This window comes from Mytilus galloprovincialis, chromosome 9 (assembly GCF_965363235.1).
Source record: "Mytilus galloprovincialis chromosome 9, xbMytGall1.hap1.1, whole genome shotgun sequence".
Lineage (NCBI taxonomy): Eukaryota > Metazoa > Mollusca > Bivalvia > Mytilida > Mytilidae > Mytilus > Mytilus galloprovincialis.
In genome coordinates this window covers 63085940-63103654 of record NC_134846.1, presented here as the reverse complement: position 1 = coordinate 63103654, position 17715 = coordinate 63085940, and the positions used below count along the sequence as shown (strand labels likewise).

The 17715-nt window shown below is 32.6% G+C and overlaps 1 protein-coding gene across 2 annotated transcripts; it reads left to right on the top strand.

The window, feature by feature from the left end:
• Nucleotides 1-1109: 1109 nt before the first annotated feature.
• Nucleotides 1110-17226, top strand: LOC143045580 (uncharacterized). Of its 2 annotated transcripts, none has more exons than XM_076218181.1 (10): nucleotides 1110-1177; nucleotides 2085-2276; nucleotides 3620-3729; nucleotides 5064-5199; nucleotides 5344-5469; nucleotides 10931-11080; nucleotides 13094-13201; nucleotides 15039-15110; nucleotides 15907-15973; nucleotides 16893-17226. In XM_076218181.1, exons 1-10 carry the CDS (start codon nucleotides 1138-1140, stop codon nucleotides 17086-17088), a joined length of 1197 nt encoding a protein of 398 aa, XP_076074296.1. In that variant the 5' UTR covers nucleotides 1110-1137; the 3' UTR covers nucleotides 17089-17226. The 2 variants fall into 2 exon arrangements, with proteins under 2 accessions (XP_076074296.1, XP_076074297.1); XM_076218182.1 differs by having other exon boundaries at nucleotides 16772-17035.
• The last annotated feature ends 489 nt before the right edge of the window (nucleotides 17227-17715 follow it).

Here is a 17715-nt window from a genome sequence, read left to right as displayed (position 1 = left end):
GTACGACATAAGAACTCAGGTGAAATCGAAGAACTTACTTATGGAAATGATAACCTTGTTCGATCTGCGACGGTCCGAATATCTAATAAGACCAAATGTTAAGTTATATTTTTAAACCGGATTCTTATACATACTCCGACGCAAATATGTCAACGGAGAACCAAAAAAATGTGAAGTTAACAATTGAAATTGAAATAATCACGTTTGTCATAGATTTAATGTTTACGTTCTCCGACAACGCCAAAATTGCGGAAATATCAAGATAGAAACCAACCTTCTGCTTGTTTCAAGGGTACCCATATTTTCAAGGTCACTTGCAAAATCGTGATTAAAGCATGTACTGACATATGGGTTAGTGAGTGACAGGACTTTATCCCAATATCTGTGAGAACATTCTGTATGATTATGCACCTAACATCATCTTTATCTTGTAGTTCCCCAGAAGGTGTTTTGTCGCACCATCTTAGGACGAACTACTTGAAGGGAAGTTACCACAATCACCCTCTTTGGAATGATGGATACTTATAGCAGACGCAAACAGCCAACACAAAGCCATCCATGTGCATCTGTGCGATTATGCACTTAATCACAGGTTAGCAATCTTTAGAAACAAATTGTCTGACGGAGACTTGTCTCACTTCATTCTAATAATTCTCAAATTGACGTTTCGATGGTGTATCATTTGAATAAATTGAGTATTTATGGACTGTTCGTTGTGCAGGTGTTATCCTTGAAAGACAGTCCACCACTAGCTACACAAATTAGAAGCTGTAAAATAAAGTTTGTAACACTACATACCTAAATCATTATAAACAGCAAAAAAGTAACGTAGGTAAAAGCCAAACGTATGGAGGCAAACTATATAATGCATTTGATATTAAACGACAAAAGACTAATTAAACAATAAATGGATACAGAAAACATAAACATAACGAATCGTCAAAAAATATTTACAATTAAATCAAAAAAATTTCAGGGTTATTAAAATTCGAGTCGTGATTATGAACATGATTGACCAAATTTAGTCGAAATTACCATTTCCGGCTTAATGAGGTCATCTATCAAATCATATAAGGAAATTATTGAAATATACTTTATCAAAATATGATGATTCATTAAACACAAATAAATGATATAATGAAGCTGTATGTTTGGTTTATTTTAATTCCAGTTTCTGGTAAGTTATTTTGTAAATCATTTCATATTTTAGAAAATACAAATTTTTTTAAGATGACAACATTTTTTTCTAATATTCCTGCTATTTTGCTGTAGTATTTTTTCAATTGAAATTATCAATTTACATTGTTGCAGCTTGCAATTTTTCCGTTAAGCTGATCGACTGAAAAATGTCAATCATAAAAAAGTATTCAACCATAATACAATTAGAATCGAGAAATCCGTTAACAACATAGTGCAGACTTCTACTGACAAAAAATACCCAATTTTCAATTTTCAAATTCTACAAAACACAAAATAGAATACAAGTTATAAAGTAACAGGAATCCCACCGATCAACGGGGTCAACTTAGCTGCACCATACGGATAACAAGTTTCTGCTGTCATTTACTAGTGGTACCTGAAGGGTGTATGCGCTTATTTTTCGAGACATAAGCAATTGATAATTTGGCGGGTAATGAATCTTTTTAGATTTTTCATATATTTAACATTCGCACCTTTTTTCTAGTTATCAAATATGGCTTTAAAAACTTTATGTTTTATTACTTAAAAAAAGATAAGGGCTAAACGGGCAAAATTTTTAATGGCATCATATGAATAGAACCAGAGTATTCTGAGTATTACGCAAACATTAAAAAACAAGATTAGCAAATTTTATCAATGTTAAATAGGGCTCTTCACGGTTAGTTCGGTCATATTGGATAGGGAACAGTTTTTCATAATGGAGGTAAATATAGTGTGAAAAATACGGGAACGCATCATTAAAACAGAGCAATTTGCTTGGAAACATGCAAAGGATTTCCCATACTTTCATACTATTTCACCTCTTTCAAACAAAACCTGCCCCTATTCAATCTGGCCGAACTAACCATGGAGAGCCCTATTAAAATTTCTGTTGTTTTCGTCAGGATGTTCAACCTTCATCGGATTCCCAGAAAGTAGCTGGACAACGAGTTCTCATGTGTGCTCACTTCCAAAGATAGAACAAATCAACACCACCGACGTATTTAATAATTCATCGAACTACATGGTTTATAAGAACGTAGAAAAAGCATGGACAGGAACAGTAATTAAACACACAAAATGGGCTGCGTTTATAGGTATGTCCCATCCTGAATTACGCCAGCATTACTATTTCCAATATGATGAAAAAATATTTTAAAAAAATGAAAAACATTGGAAAATTGAAAGTGAGTAATTTTAGCCATGTTAATTACGATTCATGTCAACTTAGATGTGCTGACTACTGGGTTGGAGAAACCATATAAAGACATCAATCAACAGAATCATAAACCAAGTAACTGTAAAAAGACACGTCATTGATACCAGAATTAATAGGTTGTACACTTTAAACTAAAAGTTTAAAAATCCGAATAAAGTACGAATTTGAAAAGTAATGACGACCCAACATTTTGAAAGGGTTTTGTCAAATGCAGAAAAGGTTATCTGTTCCTGAATGTAAAAATCATCAGTATTTATGAATATTCAAGTTTCTAAACAGGTGATTTATAATTATATTCATATCAATGATAATACATGTCCCAATAAATGCTGATTACTGAGTTGGTGATACTCTCGGGGAGAAAGCCGCCACCATTCAGTGTCATCGACTCCTTTGTTGTAAATAAACTCATCATAGATACTAGGATTAAAACCCGGTTAAAGATAGCCTTGACTCTTTTTAGTAATTCAATTTTGAATTCTTATTACTTGATTTATTTCATTTGACTTGGCGGGGTATAACCGGTTCGCTTATAATAAACCAGTCCATCTATAGATAGGTGCGTTAGGATAAACTCATTAATGAAGTGTCCAGTCATTCTTTTGTAAATTCCTTTGATGACACTGAAAGGTGATTAGAAATCAATAATGATCATAATGGCAGTCATCCTTACCTCACACATCTTCTTAGAGAGTGTCCTTATGCAAATTAAAATGTAAGCTCCTCCCGATCAATTAAAATAACATTGGTAATACCAGCAACTTGTCTGTCCAAATACGGTTTCGGCTTTAAAGGTGTTTAAACTAATGTTCAAATGCAACATTGTGGATTTAATTGTATCAATGTAACATAATGAAAACTACAAAAAGGAAACTACAACATAAGAATTAACAACATGGATACAATGTGAAAGAATCCTGTAAACTATTTGGAAAATATCGAATATTACGAAACTCTTAAACAAATCACTATTATATCTGTAAAATCATATAATTATCAATTTCAACTTTAAAAACTTAGGAACCTATGGTTAAGTAGCTTCCTCGTATCAGCGCAAATAATCTTTATGAATGAGGATATGTAATTTAAAATGAGAAACATCACTAATGTATCTTCTACAATTTATTTTAATGTTTCCCTCCAATAATATTCTTTGCAATAGCAGTTAGGGATAAAACATAGCAAAAAACAGTTGAATCAATCACATACTTCCATTGACAGGATGTGGCATAAGTCTTTCACCTAAAGATTCCGGGATAAGTGTAAAAACGGCAGAAGATTGTTTAAAACATTGTTCTGATCATTCATCTGCTACCTATTTTGCAATCAAGGTAAGTTGAATCATATACAAAAGTAAGCAGGTAAAATAAGTGCATAAGTGTTTATATAGGTTAAGGTGTTTTGTACTGTACAGGATTTGCGCGATTTATTTTCTGGTCTTATTTATATTATTGTTTTATTGACCTGTTTGGAACTCATTTACTTAAATGGATATTGGAATCATATTACATCAATTTCATGTTATTTGACGTTTCAATGCTAAAAATGGCAAAATGTCACTGTATATGAAACAAGTGTATGTGAACTCTCTTGTAGACAGAGACCTTCGCTACAAGACCTCGCTAGTGAGGGAGAGGAAACCGTGATGAAATATTGCATAACGAACGTTCACAGGAATGTAAATAGTAATACATACTTCTCAAAAAAACAGATTAAATTCATGATATAATGTTCCTACCGGAAAGGAATTGTTTATTAAACAAAAGAGGCCGAATGCACAACACATATCGGGCATTATCATTCATTTACTTAATTTTCACGTAGTCAACATGTTTTTGTTGACTGTGTTGTCACCATCCAAAATCATTCAATGGTTAGTTAGCTTGTGATCATCCATCACTAAATGAAAAATTATGTGTCGGTGATATGTTGTATATCCGTAATAAACTAAAAAAAATAGTGCATCTAGAAATTTGTTTAGTTTATATGCATGCAAATGTTAAATACATTTAAAAACGACGAATCTGTTATGTGGCGAAAGCTATGTTGCCCTTCTGGAGCAGTTGATATCACCTCTAGTGTTTAATTGTGTTCCTGATGTTTAGGTTTTCACAAAATGTGGATCAGGGTTGGCTTACTCTTATGGGCACATGAGATAAAGCCTAGTTTTTGGTGGTGTACTGTTGCTCAGAGTTACATTTTCTTATTTTGTTTTGCGTACTGATGTTTGTCTGCTGGTCCTGTTAATAATACGGCGTTATCTTCTACCTAATGAATGTTAATGTCTCTGTACGCGGTATCTTTCGCTTATCTTACAATATATTCGATAGCTTTACAATTACAACAAAATCCTATGAATTATAGATATAAAAAAAATGGATTTCTTGTAAAGAAGAACATATGAAAATAAGTTTAATCTCTGTTTTAAACATTTTTTTAATCGTTAAATTTATATTGCATTCGACATTATATAAAGTTTTTGTGAATAATTATGTTCCCTGGCTCTTTGAAAGAGTTATACTTTATACATTGTTTTCTGGGTTTCAAATAAGTTTTTTTTCTTTCTGTCGCAACAGATCGTGTTGCATTTGAGTTTTAAATTTAAAATCTGGAAAGTTGTTTTACATCAATTATATCATGTCTATATAAATCTGTGCTTTTTCAGAGTTCTATATGCGTCTGCCTGACTCATAAACCCGCACTTAATGATGACATAAATGACTGTAGAATAGAATGTGACAATGCCATCTACACTCCTTGTAGTTCTGGTCGGTCATCTCTGGTGTTTACATTTGTTGAAGGTAATATAAATATGATTGAAGATGATCGGTTAATTCAATTTTGTTTTTATTATTATCAATTTAACTCGATACTGAAAATTTACAACTTTTTGAAAATGAATTAATGATGCTTATCACCAGCAATACATTTTTTTTAATTAACAGATGTTATCATACAGCCAACAACAACGTATATAGAAAAAGAGTGTGTCACAACAACCAAAGACAAAAACAAGTTCATTGTCAGTGACTGTAATGCACCATATATATTTGGGTGTAAGAATACGTCAAGTAAGGTTTTCATTACTTATTTTTTTATCATATAGCTCCTCGTGTATTCAAATATGTAATCATTGTTAACTTTTCAGATGAAAGTTAAGGATTCGCTTCGGACATATCAATTGAACTACTAGGGATATCATCCGGTCAAATGGTCAGTGCTTAAATACTGACATAATTCACACGTTTTTTCTTCTTCAGTTCATTAATTTATGTATTCAGAAACTATAACTTAACGAGGCAAAGTTGGTCTAGGCGGAATGAAGAAATACTTGTATGCACCTTTTATCGTACTCCTTCTTTCGTAATCAGGCATCCATATACATATTTTGTCACCCATCAAGAACCCTTTTTGAGAAAAAAATCACATTCAGATTGATTGTAACACAACAAATACATATTTCACAGCCATGTGTGTCATGTTTTAGTGTTTATTCTGTAGCACCTTTATAGTTGATAATGCTCGTTGTAAGTTTTTTCTTGCTGCTTTTAGGTTTTCTATTTTTCAAAAAATTTCTCCTCATCAGAATTTGGATATCTAAATCTGGTGTTGGTCATATTCTTTCTAACATCATTTTCGGCAACGTTTAAATCATCCTTCGTAAATTTTACGGACGCCATCACGAGTTGGTTGACCGTTATGGAATAACCGTTTCACAAATGATATCGGATATGTTCCTTACGTCGTAACTACAATCCCCTTCCCTTTCATGAATATGACCTACCGAATTAGACTATTTACCGGATTTGTAATCACATAAGCAACACGACGGGTGCCACATGTGGAGCAGGATCTGCTTACCCTTCCGGAGCACCTGAGATCACCCCTAGTTTTTGGTGGGGTTCGTGTTGTTTATTCTTTAGTTTTCTATTTTGTGTCGTGTGTACTATTGTTTTTCTGTTTGTCTTTTTCATTTTTAGCCATGGCGTTGTCAGTTTGTTTTGGATTTATGAGTTTGACTGTCCCTTTGGTATCTTTCGTCCCTCTTTTAAAATGAATCAAAAATGCTTTTGACGATATCGACAAATAGATCATGCCGAAATATAAGGATCTCAAGTAAAATAATTGTATAATAATTGTCAAGAGAAAAATGTTTACAAAATTTATGAAAATTGTTAAAAATTGACTATAAAGGACAATAACTAATAATTTCCTGTACCAAGTCAGGAATATGGCCATTGTTGTGTTATAGTTCGTTTCTGTGTGTGTTACATTTTAACATTGTATTTCCGTTGTGTCGTTTGTTTTCTCCTTTTTTTTTTTTTAGTGTGAATTCACATTAATATAAGACGTGTCACGTTACTTATCTATCCCAAATTCATGTATCTGGTTTTGATGTTATATTTGTTATTCTCATAGGATTTTGTCTAATGCTTAGCCCGTTTCTGTGTGTGTTATATTTTAATGTTGTGTCGTTGTTCGCCTCTTATATTTAATGCGTTTCCCTCAGTTTTAGTTTTTTACCCCGATTTTGTTTTTTGTCCATGGATTTATGAGTTTTGAACAGCAGTATACTACTGTTGCCTTTATTTATTCATTAAGGGGTCAATTGACCACTTTGGTCAAGTTGACTTATTTGTAGCTCTTACTTTGCTGTACATTATTGCTATTTACAGTTTATTTTTTAAACTAGGTACCCCAATGATGATTGTGACCAACTTTGGTATAATTTGGCCCAGTAGTTTCAAAGAAGAAGATTTTTGTAAAAGTTAACGACGGACGACGGACGACGAATGCAAAGTGATGAGAAAAACTCACTTGGCTTTCGGGCAAGGTGAGCTAAAAAATAATGCAACTCTTTGCATATCAACGACGATAAGTATGGGAATAATAGAAAACGTTCCCACAGGTTTTCTGGTAATCATGTGTCCGATTCCCACTATGTTCGTGGTGATTTCAAACCGATATTCTCTCTTGAAATTAAAGTAACCCAGGTGCTAGGTTTAATGATATGTTTGTTAAATAAATTAAAGACCGTTTGTGATTGTGTTATACGAATTTGAACTTTACACCCTTTTTTGCATTGTATTGATTGGAAAAGGGGAATTTGTACATATATAATCAAAATACGAATTCAATTGTTTCTTTCCAATGTACATTACAAACAGTTTCAGATACTTCATTTTAGTTAAGATTTTCGGGGTCGATTGAGGGCAATTGTTATACATTAGGCACAAAGCAAAGATATGTACATCTGCAATGCTTTGATTCCAAAGAAAATACTAAAGCATTTTTGAAAAGGGAAATCGAGAAACAAAATTATGTTTCGATAACTTCAAACTTCAAAGGACATCAATACGCAAATAAACGAAAAAAGAGCGACACGACCTTGCAGGAAAAATAAACTGAAAAAAGAAAGATATTCAGGTAGTACTGTTAGGGTAAACAATAACCGAATCTTCCAAGAAAATCTCTGAGTCGAGATAAATTTTGATGATCAAGGAAGGAAAGAAGTGGCATGCGTTATTTCGTAATACAGAAAATTGTGAATTGATATATTTTTTCATGTATAATAAAGTAAATGAAAAGGTCTGATCGATTTAGATTAATCCGGACGTTTCATGGCGATGAAGGAAGAAATTACCATTGTGGTGACGTCAGCCTATTCATTTACGGTGGATTATTTTACTAGAATCAACGCATCCCCGAACCCTCTCATAAATTCTGTTACATCAACAAATAGCCGAAACCTCTGGGCCACCAATCAGTTACGATTTAAATGTCTATTTTATACATATAAATGAATATATTATAATACATCGGTACAACGGACACACTGGGCTTGTACCTTTATATATATACATAATAGGCAAACGTATAGTATGAGCTTGTAGAGACGAGGTTTCATGGTTAATATAAATGAGTTAAAAGTAAGGACTTGTTTGTTTAGGTTATAATCCCTGAATTATCTTTGTTGTCCCTATTCTCTAGTTTTTCAGTTTTTGTTCTTGATTTGTATGTCATTGTGCATATTTTGTTCAATAAAAGCGAGTTTGTTCGTTTTATTATCGGATTATTGTTGGCTATTCCACATGTTTGAAACAAAAATGATTACATTCTATTTGTCCATTTTTGTTTTATAAATTAATATAATATTTCATCTGTTTTACTACATAATTGTACAAATGTTTATTCGCAAATTCCTATGCTAGAAAATCGGGATGTGCCTAGAATTGGGCTTCTTGTTAGAAATTTCGGAAACATACTTATTATATTCACTATATATATGTTCTTTGTCGGGTTGTTGTCCCTTTGACATATTCTCCATTACCATTTTCAATAGAAATAGAAATACGTTCGAATATGTGAAATTTTTTAAAAACAGATAATAGGATTCGAGCGTCACTGATGAGTCTTTTGTAGACGAAACGGGCGTCTGGGGTATATACAAAATTTAGTACTGGTAACAATGATGAGTTTATTCAGATGCCTGATAATAGGAAGATCTTTAAGGCAGACTTGTTGTGTGTTATGATATTCTGTGGATTCATTATTATTCGTTGTATACCAATTTTCGTGTGTTTCGTGGTTAGAGGTGAACCACGAATTCAAATGTTCAACGAATAACATATTTTAATAGGTTACGAATACAGTGATTGGCAAAACAACGAAATCAAACATTCACGAAAATGCAGTTTTCAGAAATCCACAAAAATTGATACCCATGAAAATAAATGAGTCCACAGTATTTGCATTTTTTTTTAACCATATAGTTGTAATATTTAATTTATTGTAATGGATTGTTTGACAAGATAATATGGTTTATTTAAACTCACTTACAATACCTTCTTATTAAGAAAAGACTTTAATCTGTAAAAGATATTAACACAATAGTTTAAGTTATAAATACAACGAACAAGCGTTGATTCGTGAAAAAAAAAACAATTCGCCCTCCGGGCTCATGGTTTCTTTTTCAAGAATCAACGCTTATCCATTGTATCTATCTCACATAACTAAAATATAAATTGATTTTTACAAGTAAAATATATAACATTTGAATCGTAATTCTATTGAAATTCATTGAAATAATATAAGATGGGGGGAATCCGATGAACAAGAAAATAATTTAAATTGATTGCATGTTGTTATCTCTCCATTTGAACTCATTAATTACATTTATAGTATTATATCTGAAATAAAATCGAATGCGGTGCACACGATATGGTTGAACCGTTTTTCTTCAACGTGAACCTGCTGACTGTCTTCACATGTGTGTGGGTTTTTTTTTAAATCTTTATTATACACCTAATGAGAAATGAAAACCCATGAAGAAATATGGAAGTAAAAGAGGTGGACTACATTATAATATGTTTCATTTCGTTCGAAATTGGGGTTTTCCTTTTTGCAACTTGTAGTAATTATATGAAGATGGGATCTAAAATAACTTGTTCGGATAATTGTTCTGTAACAGTACGTACTATGTATGTATAAAGTTTTATGTAAGGTGCAAAGTCACGAGAAAAGTTTTGGTGGTTTCTACGATTGGGGTTTCATGGTACTACATAAAGTTTTGCATTTTAATGTATGTGTATCGAAGGTGCTTGCAGTTACGTCGAATCGAAGTTAGTCACATTAGCATATATACAGTTGCTGCTTTGTTTATAACCTGTATTTATATGTTGTTCGATTCGAAGAAATGATTAAAATCAAGTAGAATAAAATATGTATCGAAAGAGAAAATGATATGTTACTGCGAGCAACTTACTTAGTATCATAGTTCTGGATTTGTCTTGTTTATAGCCTTTTGAATTTACAGTAGAAATATATACAATTTGGACGAGCAGGGCGAGAGACAATTTGATGTAAATATATATAAAAGCTTCCCTTTATTAGCTGCTATATCTATACACTCTTTGTAATCTAAACTAGTACTGACATCGAATATATATCTAAATACACATTTGTTTTAAATTCAGGGTTTGAAACAATTCAATCACTAATTACGCCATCACCTTCTTTCTTTTTTTTTTTTGCATCAATAATATACTTTTATCGTCTTTATCCGTTTTGCGACACCAAATGCATTTAAGTGCATTCAAGGAAAATATATAAACTGGTCCTAGCACACGCAACAATCATGATACGCATACGCAGTGTCTTTATGTACATGTAGCAATACATATTATTTACCTTTAACTATACTTTATATTTGTCTATTGTTTAAGTTGAGCTACGTTGAAAATTATTCTTAACAAACGTTGTATTAAGTTGATTTTTTTGAAGTTTTACATAATGTTTAAAGATATAAGTCTCTAACAGTCCATTCTGTAACATATAGGACAGGTCTCCGACTGTTATCGGCTTATATCCTTTACTGACATGACGCTTACTTTTTCGTTTTAAAACTAATCATTGCAAATGTCATCATCATATCATAGTTGTACGAGGATGATGATATTTGAATACAATTTTATTTTAATCGATTTGGCTAATTATCAATACATTCTGATACTTTTATAATAATTATTGTAGTTCAGTTGACTGCCAAGTCATGGTATGAATATCAGGAACTCTGTTTGAAAGATGGAAGTTCTGTACTGTTTAACAGAAATACTATTGGGAACCATGCTTCAGAAAAACCTTTATGGACTCCGATATTTAGGTCACATATTGTGGTCACTGGTAATGTTGCTATATTAAAAGCTTTACTTTTACACACTTTTGTCAAATCCACTACTTATGTCGATTTATCTTCCATTATCGTTATGTTTTATCTCAGTTTAAGGTGCACTCTGTAATAGTTATCCCACGAGGACGCGGTGTGTCAGTGTAAGATCAGCCGATGGCCGGAGGCCAGAGGGTGATTTAACACTGACACACCAAGTCCGAATGGGATAAATATTTAACATCCCAGCTGTTTTAGATCAACGAAAAAACATTTACAATTCATCAAATTTAGTTTAGAACTCCACACAACCATTATAATATACTTTATATATTACTATATGACCCCCCCAACACGATGATTAAATATGAAACAATGTCAACTCGCACCACTGGTCAATTGGCCCACGGGTCGATCGCCACTTTATAAAAAAAATCGCCCACTCTTGTTTACCGACTCACCCCACTTTTGAAAAGTGTAAAACCAAATTGGACAATCAGTCTGACAACTCACTTATTTACGAATAGGGTTAAAACCCTATTGGATAAAGGTCTGCCAAATCGCCCCACTTATAAAAATAGCTTGCTTCCTTTAAGTATGTTAACGTACTGATAGTTGGTTTCCACTTGTCCTGGTGTAGTTGTATGTGTCGTGGGTTGATATGCTAAAGGTCTTGAGTTCGAATCCCAGCATAGACACTGGATTTCTTCTACGTACATTTTGATAGATAGTCTTTTCCATATAAGTAATTATAAGTTTTATAGTGGATTTGACATTCCCGACAAATGTTACAGAACAAAGGAAAGCATGCTTAACAAGTAAACTCAAGCTGGGGTAATCCGGCTCAGATCATCCCTGGTAGAACAAAGGAGCTGGGATGTAAGGATATTTGAGTGAAATAAATTTCACTTTGTGAAATTGATCGCCTCATGCTGATTTATATTACTTAAAACTTTCAGTCTAGTGTGCATCAACTATTCAAATCAGACTTAAATATTTGCCTTTCACAATCTAATGTGAATGAAAAATTGAAATTAATTTCTTGTATATTTCTGTAAAGTATTTTTCTTTACTTTTTATTGTCATTAATGTTCATACAAACTCAAAACTTTGCTTAGATTAATCTACATGTAAAGGGATTTGCTTAACATGTTGATTACAGTGCTAGTTGTAGTGACACCAGTGTTATTAAAAAAGTCAATGAAAAGTATAGCAAAAATTTTAAAAAAAATAAAAAGGGGAAGGTCATAAAAGCTGACATAAAAGGTATTATTTAACGGAATAAGTAAAAACAACTACCATATTCCTAAATTGTTACATTCATTTTTGAAAGAAAATGGTGGGTAACACCTGATTTTATAGTTAGCTAAAGCTCCCATCTGTATGACAGTTGTTTATAGTTACATTGACAAAATTGGATGAGCAACCCAAACAGACCTAACAGGTTTATGCGACAATACTTGTGATCCAACAGCCAAAAATTGCATTAGCATACATCACAGAAATACAACACAGCTGACAGAAAATTAAAACAAACATACAAATAATTCTAAAAGACGCCAACAGATAAGGTGAAGATAGTAAATATTCTACAATGACGTCAACATTTTGACGATCTGTTTGCCAGATATTTTATCTGTGATACATAAAGAGGATCGTACTAATAAAAGATCGTTCAGTATAAAACCGGAATCTTAATAATTATTATCCATTTTGCAGAGTTTAAAAATAAAAATGTAAATTGCTATATTTTTCTGTGGCAGTTCATATGTCAATCTAACATGTAGATTGAAAAAGGAGAGTCGAAGGATGCCAAAGGAACATTCAAACTCATAAGTTATAAACGGACATGTACATCGCCATGGCTAATAAAATCACAATATCTGCGTTATCTTCCTATAAAATCACAATATCTGCGTTATCTTCCTGTGTTATGAGTGATAGGAAGATCTTGCTCAACTGGCAGCACCTGTTGTGTTGATCATGGCACGTTTAAATTCGATGATAATAATGATATTTTATGTTTGCAGGGAAACTTAGCGTAAACGATTCGTGTGTCGCCGTGTCCAAAGTGGGAACAAACAATTTAACGGTTGAAAATTGTGCATCTCAGTTTCCGTTCCTTTGTTTAGGAAAACGTAAGTATTCAGTTCTACTTTGTGTTTGAAGTTTTTCCTTTTTGATTATAACTCCACTGCTGATTCAGGTGTAGACGGAACGTGCGTCGGGTATTGTTAGAATTGAGTTTTAAACGCATTTTTATATTTATAAATTAACTGTTTACAAAATTTAGAATTTTTGAAATACTAAGGCTTTTCTACCTCAGGCATAGATTACCTTAGCTGGATTTTGCAATACTTTTAGGAATTTTGGTCCTCAATGCTCTTCAACTTCGTACTTTATTTGGCTTTTTTAACTTTTTTTTTCGATTCGAGCGTCACTGATGAGTCTTTTGTAGACGAAACGCGCGTCTGGCGTATATACAAAATTTAGTCCTGATATCTATGATGAGTTTATTTGCATGCTGATCTTAAGCACAATTATATATAGACTAAAAACTGACAGAAAAAAGTATAATTATAAAAAAAAAGATGTGATATAATTGCCAATGAGACAGCTCTCCACAAAAGCCCAAATGAAACAGAAATAAACAACTATAAGTCACCGTACGGCCTTCAACAATGAGCAATGCCCCTACCAGTGTTACATAGTCAGCGATAAAGAGCCCGGAAATGACAAATGTTATAATTCAAACAAGAAAACTAACAGCCTAATTTATGTAACAAAATGAACGAAAAATAAAGATGTAACACATCAACAAACGACAACCACTGAATTACAGGCTGCTGACTTTGGACAGGCACATAAATACAGAATGTGGCGGGGTTAAACATGTTAGTTTAGATCCAACCCCCCTAACCTAGGACAGTGGTGTAACATTATAACATAAAAACGAAATATAAAAACAGTTGAAAACGGCTTAACTCATCAGATGGATACAAAAAGAAATACTACACAGAGTGGACGTGGCCGGGTACATCACAACAACAAAAAACACTTATTACAGATCTGAGAGTACTCGCAAAACTGACAGCTAAAGTTCAAAGCCACTAACAACTTATATAAAAAATCCTGCATCTAAGACTAAATTATCAATCAGTACATATCGAACGACCAATGGATTTAGTGAAAAGACGCCATAAACAGTCAGATAACAGCATGACCTTGTGCAATGTCAAGATACAGGTATTGACAGATTGTAGATAAGTTTGTTTATGCAAATATTGTTTATTTCAAACATTCGAATTATTAATTGTGATTTAGCTAGATATGCCAGACATAAAACGAGAGAGTAGCAGTAAACATTTAGCAAAACATTACTAACATGTATATGCACACAAAGTACGAAAAAGGTGTTGTTCGTGTCTTTTGATACAGCAAACCAGCAGCAAAATATCTAAATAACATATCAATCTTAATCAACAGACAGGTGACTTTGCAATATGTAGACCTTTTGATTAGCTCTCATCAGTAGCTTGGTTGGTATCTCATGTTTATTTGTTCTTTTTTCTGTTGTTCCGAGTTATATTTGTCCCTGAGTTAAATAAATATGAAGCATCTGACAATATAAATGTTGGCACACTACAAAAAACTTTCATGAAAAGATTGAGATATGAACAGTTTCAGGTCATATTATTGCATCATCGAAATAGTTCAATGTTCAATTATATAATTTGTAGCCTTATGTTATTACTGTTTCGTTATGAAGGAACACATATTTTCATCGGTTTTCATATGATAAATATGTCATATTGTTAGAAAAAATGTTTTCAACCGTTACTAGTTTAAACAAATTAGTATAGAACACGTTTAATGTCGTTGGTTTTTTTTTACATATCATATCTTCAAAAATGTATGGATATATACATGAATTGTTGATATAAAGTGTAAATCTACCAGTATTTATGATTTTAGAAAAGAAGAATACGATCGATAGCAGTTCATCAAATAATAGATATCCACGCTTTATCACTCTTCCCTTAGGTGGTAAGTTTTTTCCAATGTAAACATTTATGAAATACTCAGGGAGCACCATCAACCATAGTTGACAATTAAAATAACAACACCATAACTAAAATGGTTAAAAAGCAAAACACAGTCTGTCGAGAGAAAACCCCATATCTTCAATAGGAAAACTGACATCCTAGTCAATTAAAATTGGAGTTGAGTGCAGCCGAATAAGCGGGGTTCTAACTCACAACCTCAGTGTTGACTGGCTATTGATTACAGTCGTAACAACTTAGACCACTCGGCCACCGAGGTCCCCAATATCCCTTTGTATCTGCCTACGCTCTCCTTGTAAATATTATATAACTATAAGGTTGTACCTTTTCTAAGTTCAAAAGTATATGCAAAAGAAAACATACACATATAAAGATTTGGATTTAAGGAATTTTAAGATTCTTTTATATATTATCTTGACATGTATTTGAATAGACGACTGCTATTGTTAGAATGTGGCTCCTTGAATAGTTAAGTTTGCTTAAGGCAACTTAGTTTAATCTCTTTCTCAATTGAGTAAAACGTTTGATTTTGCTCACCCAACCGCCACACAAAATGTATGTTTGGTTGTTTAATTTATAGTCTAATTTTTAAGAAAGGCTGGTGCACCTTGCTTCAGTTTGGCCTGAAGATGCATGATCCTTAATATTGAGTTAAATGTCATTTTTATAATTAGTTGCGCTCCAGAAAATTCCTTATTCAAAATCCATTTTGTTTCACGCCTTTAGGGTTTTTATTCTTCTTTATCATTCTCAGTTTTTAAAATCAGAATTTTTTACAGTGATTGTCGCTGTTGGAATTTTCATCTTATTACTCTTGATGATTATCATATTTTTATCCTGCAAACTGTGAGTATAAACTTATATCACAAAAGAGTAACGATTTACATCTTATGCGAGTTTATGTTTACACAAATATCAATACACAAAAATAGAAAAAGGTCAGGCGACACGAAAATCATAACACATTGAAAACAAGGCACACAATTAAAGTCGAATCATCTATCTAGGTTACAACTTTGACTACAAACCATACTTTATTTGACATGCATATTTTAGAGAAATAACAAAAAAAGGTGTTTAACTTAATGATTATAGTATGTTTGGGATACAAAGCTGAGAATCAACCTATGTGGTCAATACATTTTAAATGAATGTGACCTACCGAATTAAACTATTTACCGGATTTGTAATCACATAAGCAACACGACGGGTGCCACATGTGGAGCAGGATCTGCTTACCCTTCCGGAGCACCTGAGATCACCCCTAGTTTTTGGTGGAGTTCGTGTTGTTTATTCTTTAGTTTTCTCTGTTGTGTCATGTGTACTATTGTTTTTCTGTTTGTCTTTTTCATTTTTAGCCATGGCGTTGTCAGTTTGTTTTAGATTTATGAGTTTGACTGTCCCTTTGGTATCTTTCGTCCCTCTTTTAAAACTACTAGTTTTAACTTTTATGTATGCATTAAAGAATATCTGTTGATGATGCATATGTTGAATAGTTTTATGTACTGAACAACAACTTGTACAAACCAAGATGTTCCTTACGCGCTTCAATATTCACAGATTTTATCAATAAATTATTCCATAGAAGTTGCATTGGTGAACATTTGATCATAATAATAATAAACTTGTGGTCTTTATATTCAGGTTACTAAGCAAAGACACTGCCCAAGTAAAGAATGATTTAAGTGTAGATAATACATGGATATAGTGTTCTTCACTGTTTACTTCAGCATGTTTGTTTTTACGTGTTATTTTTTTATATCAGGAAAAAGAGAAGAGAACCTTTTTTAAATTTTTCAAATGAAATGAAAGATGGATTCCCACGCGCTTCACTACCACCCAATAAAGTAGGACTCCGCGATACTTACATTGACGCAAGTGACGCTCCAAAAAGACCTGGAGCTGGAAGTTACAATGATGTGTATGATGATGTACACAAAGGTTTTATCATCAAAGAATAACTTATATGACAACCTACTTCTATAAGAATATTGACGAAAAAATGTACTGGACATTTTGTATTTAGGGAATGTTTATTTTTTCCAGTTATATCTACTAACCACCAAGACAAATAAGTATCTCGTAAAGTTTTTAAATCATTTTTGTTGTTTGTTGTTGTCATTTTCAGCCGCCATAGAATAACTAATAACTAATAATTCGATCATTGAATATTGGTTTTATTGGTATTAATATTACTTTGTTGTCATCAGTGAAATAAAAGCAAACTAAATATTATTTTTATATACATATACACATTCATGAATCGACAATCGGTCGATCCCTGTATCTTGACATTGCACAAGGTCATGTTTTTCTTTGAATGTTAATGACGTCTTTACACTAAATTCATATGAATTTGGATGTGTACTGATTGACAATTTAGTCTTAGATGCATGATTTTTTTATAAGTTTTTGATGGCTTTGAACTAGCTGTCAGTAACTGCGAGTACTCTCAGATTATTACTTGGTGTCTTATTTGTTGTTGGGATATACAAGTACCCGGCCACGTCCACTTGGTATTTTTGTAAGATATATATCCATCTGATGCGTGAAAACGTTTTCATTTTTTTTTAGTTCGTTCTTATGTT

Excerpts from the sequence above, each read along its gene's own strand:
- LOC143045580 (XM_076218181.1), top strand. The coding sequence starts at position 1,138 with ATGAAGCTGTATGTTTGGTTTATTTTAATTCCAGTTTCTG. Across the intron at positions 5,470-10,930 it reads TGGGTGTAAGAATACGTCAA|TTCAGTTGACTGCCAAGTCA; the intron begins GTAAGGTTTTCA and ends TAATTATTGTAG. Across the intron at positions 13,202-15,038 it reads GTTCCTTTGTTTAGGAAAAC|AAAAGAAGAATACGATCGAT; the intron begins GTAAGTATTCAG and ends TTATGATTTTAG.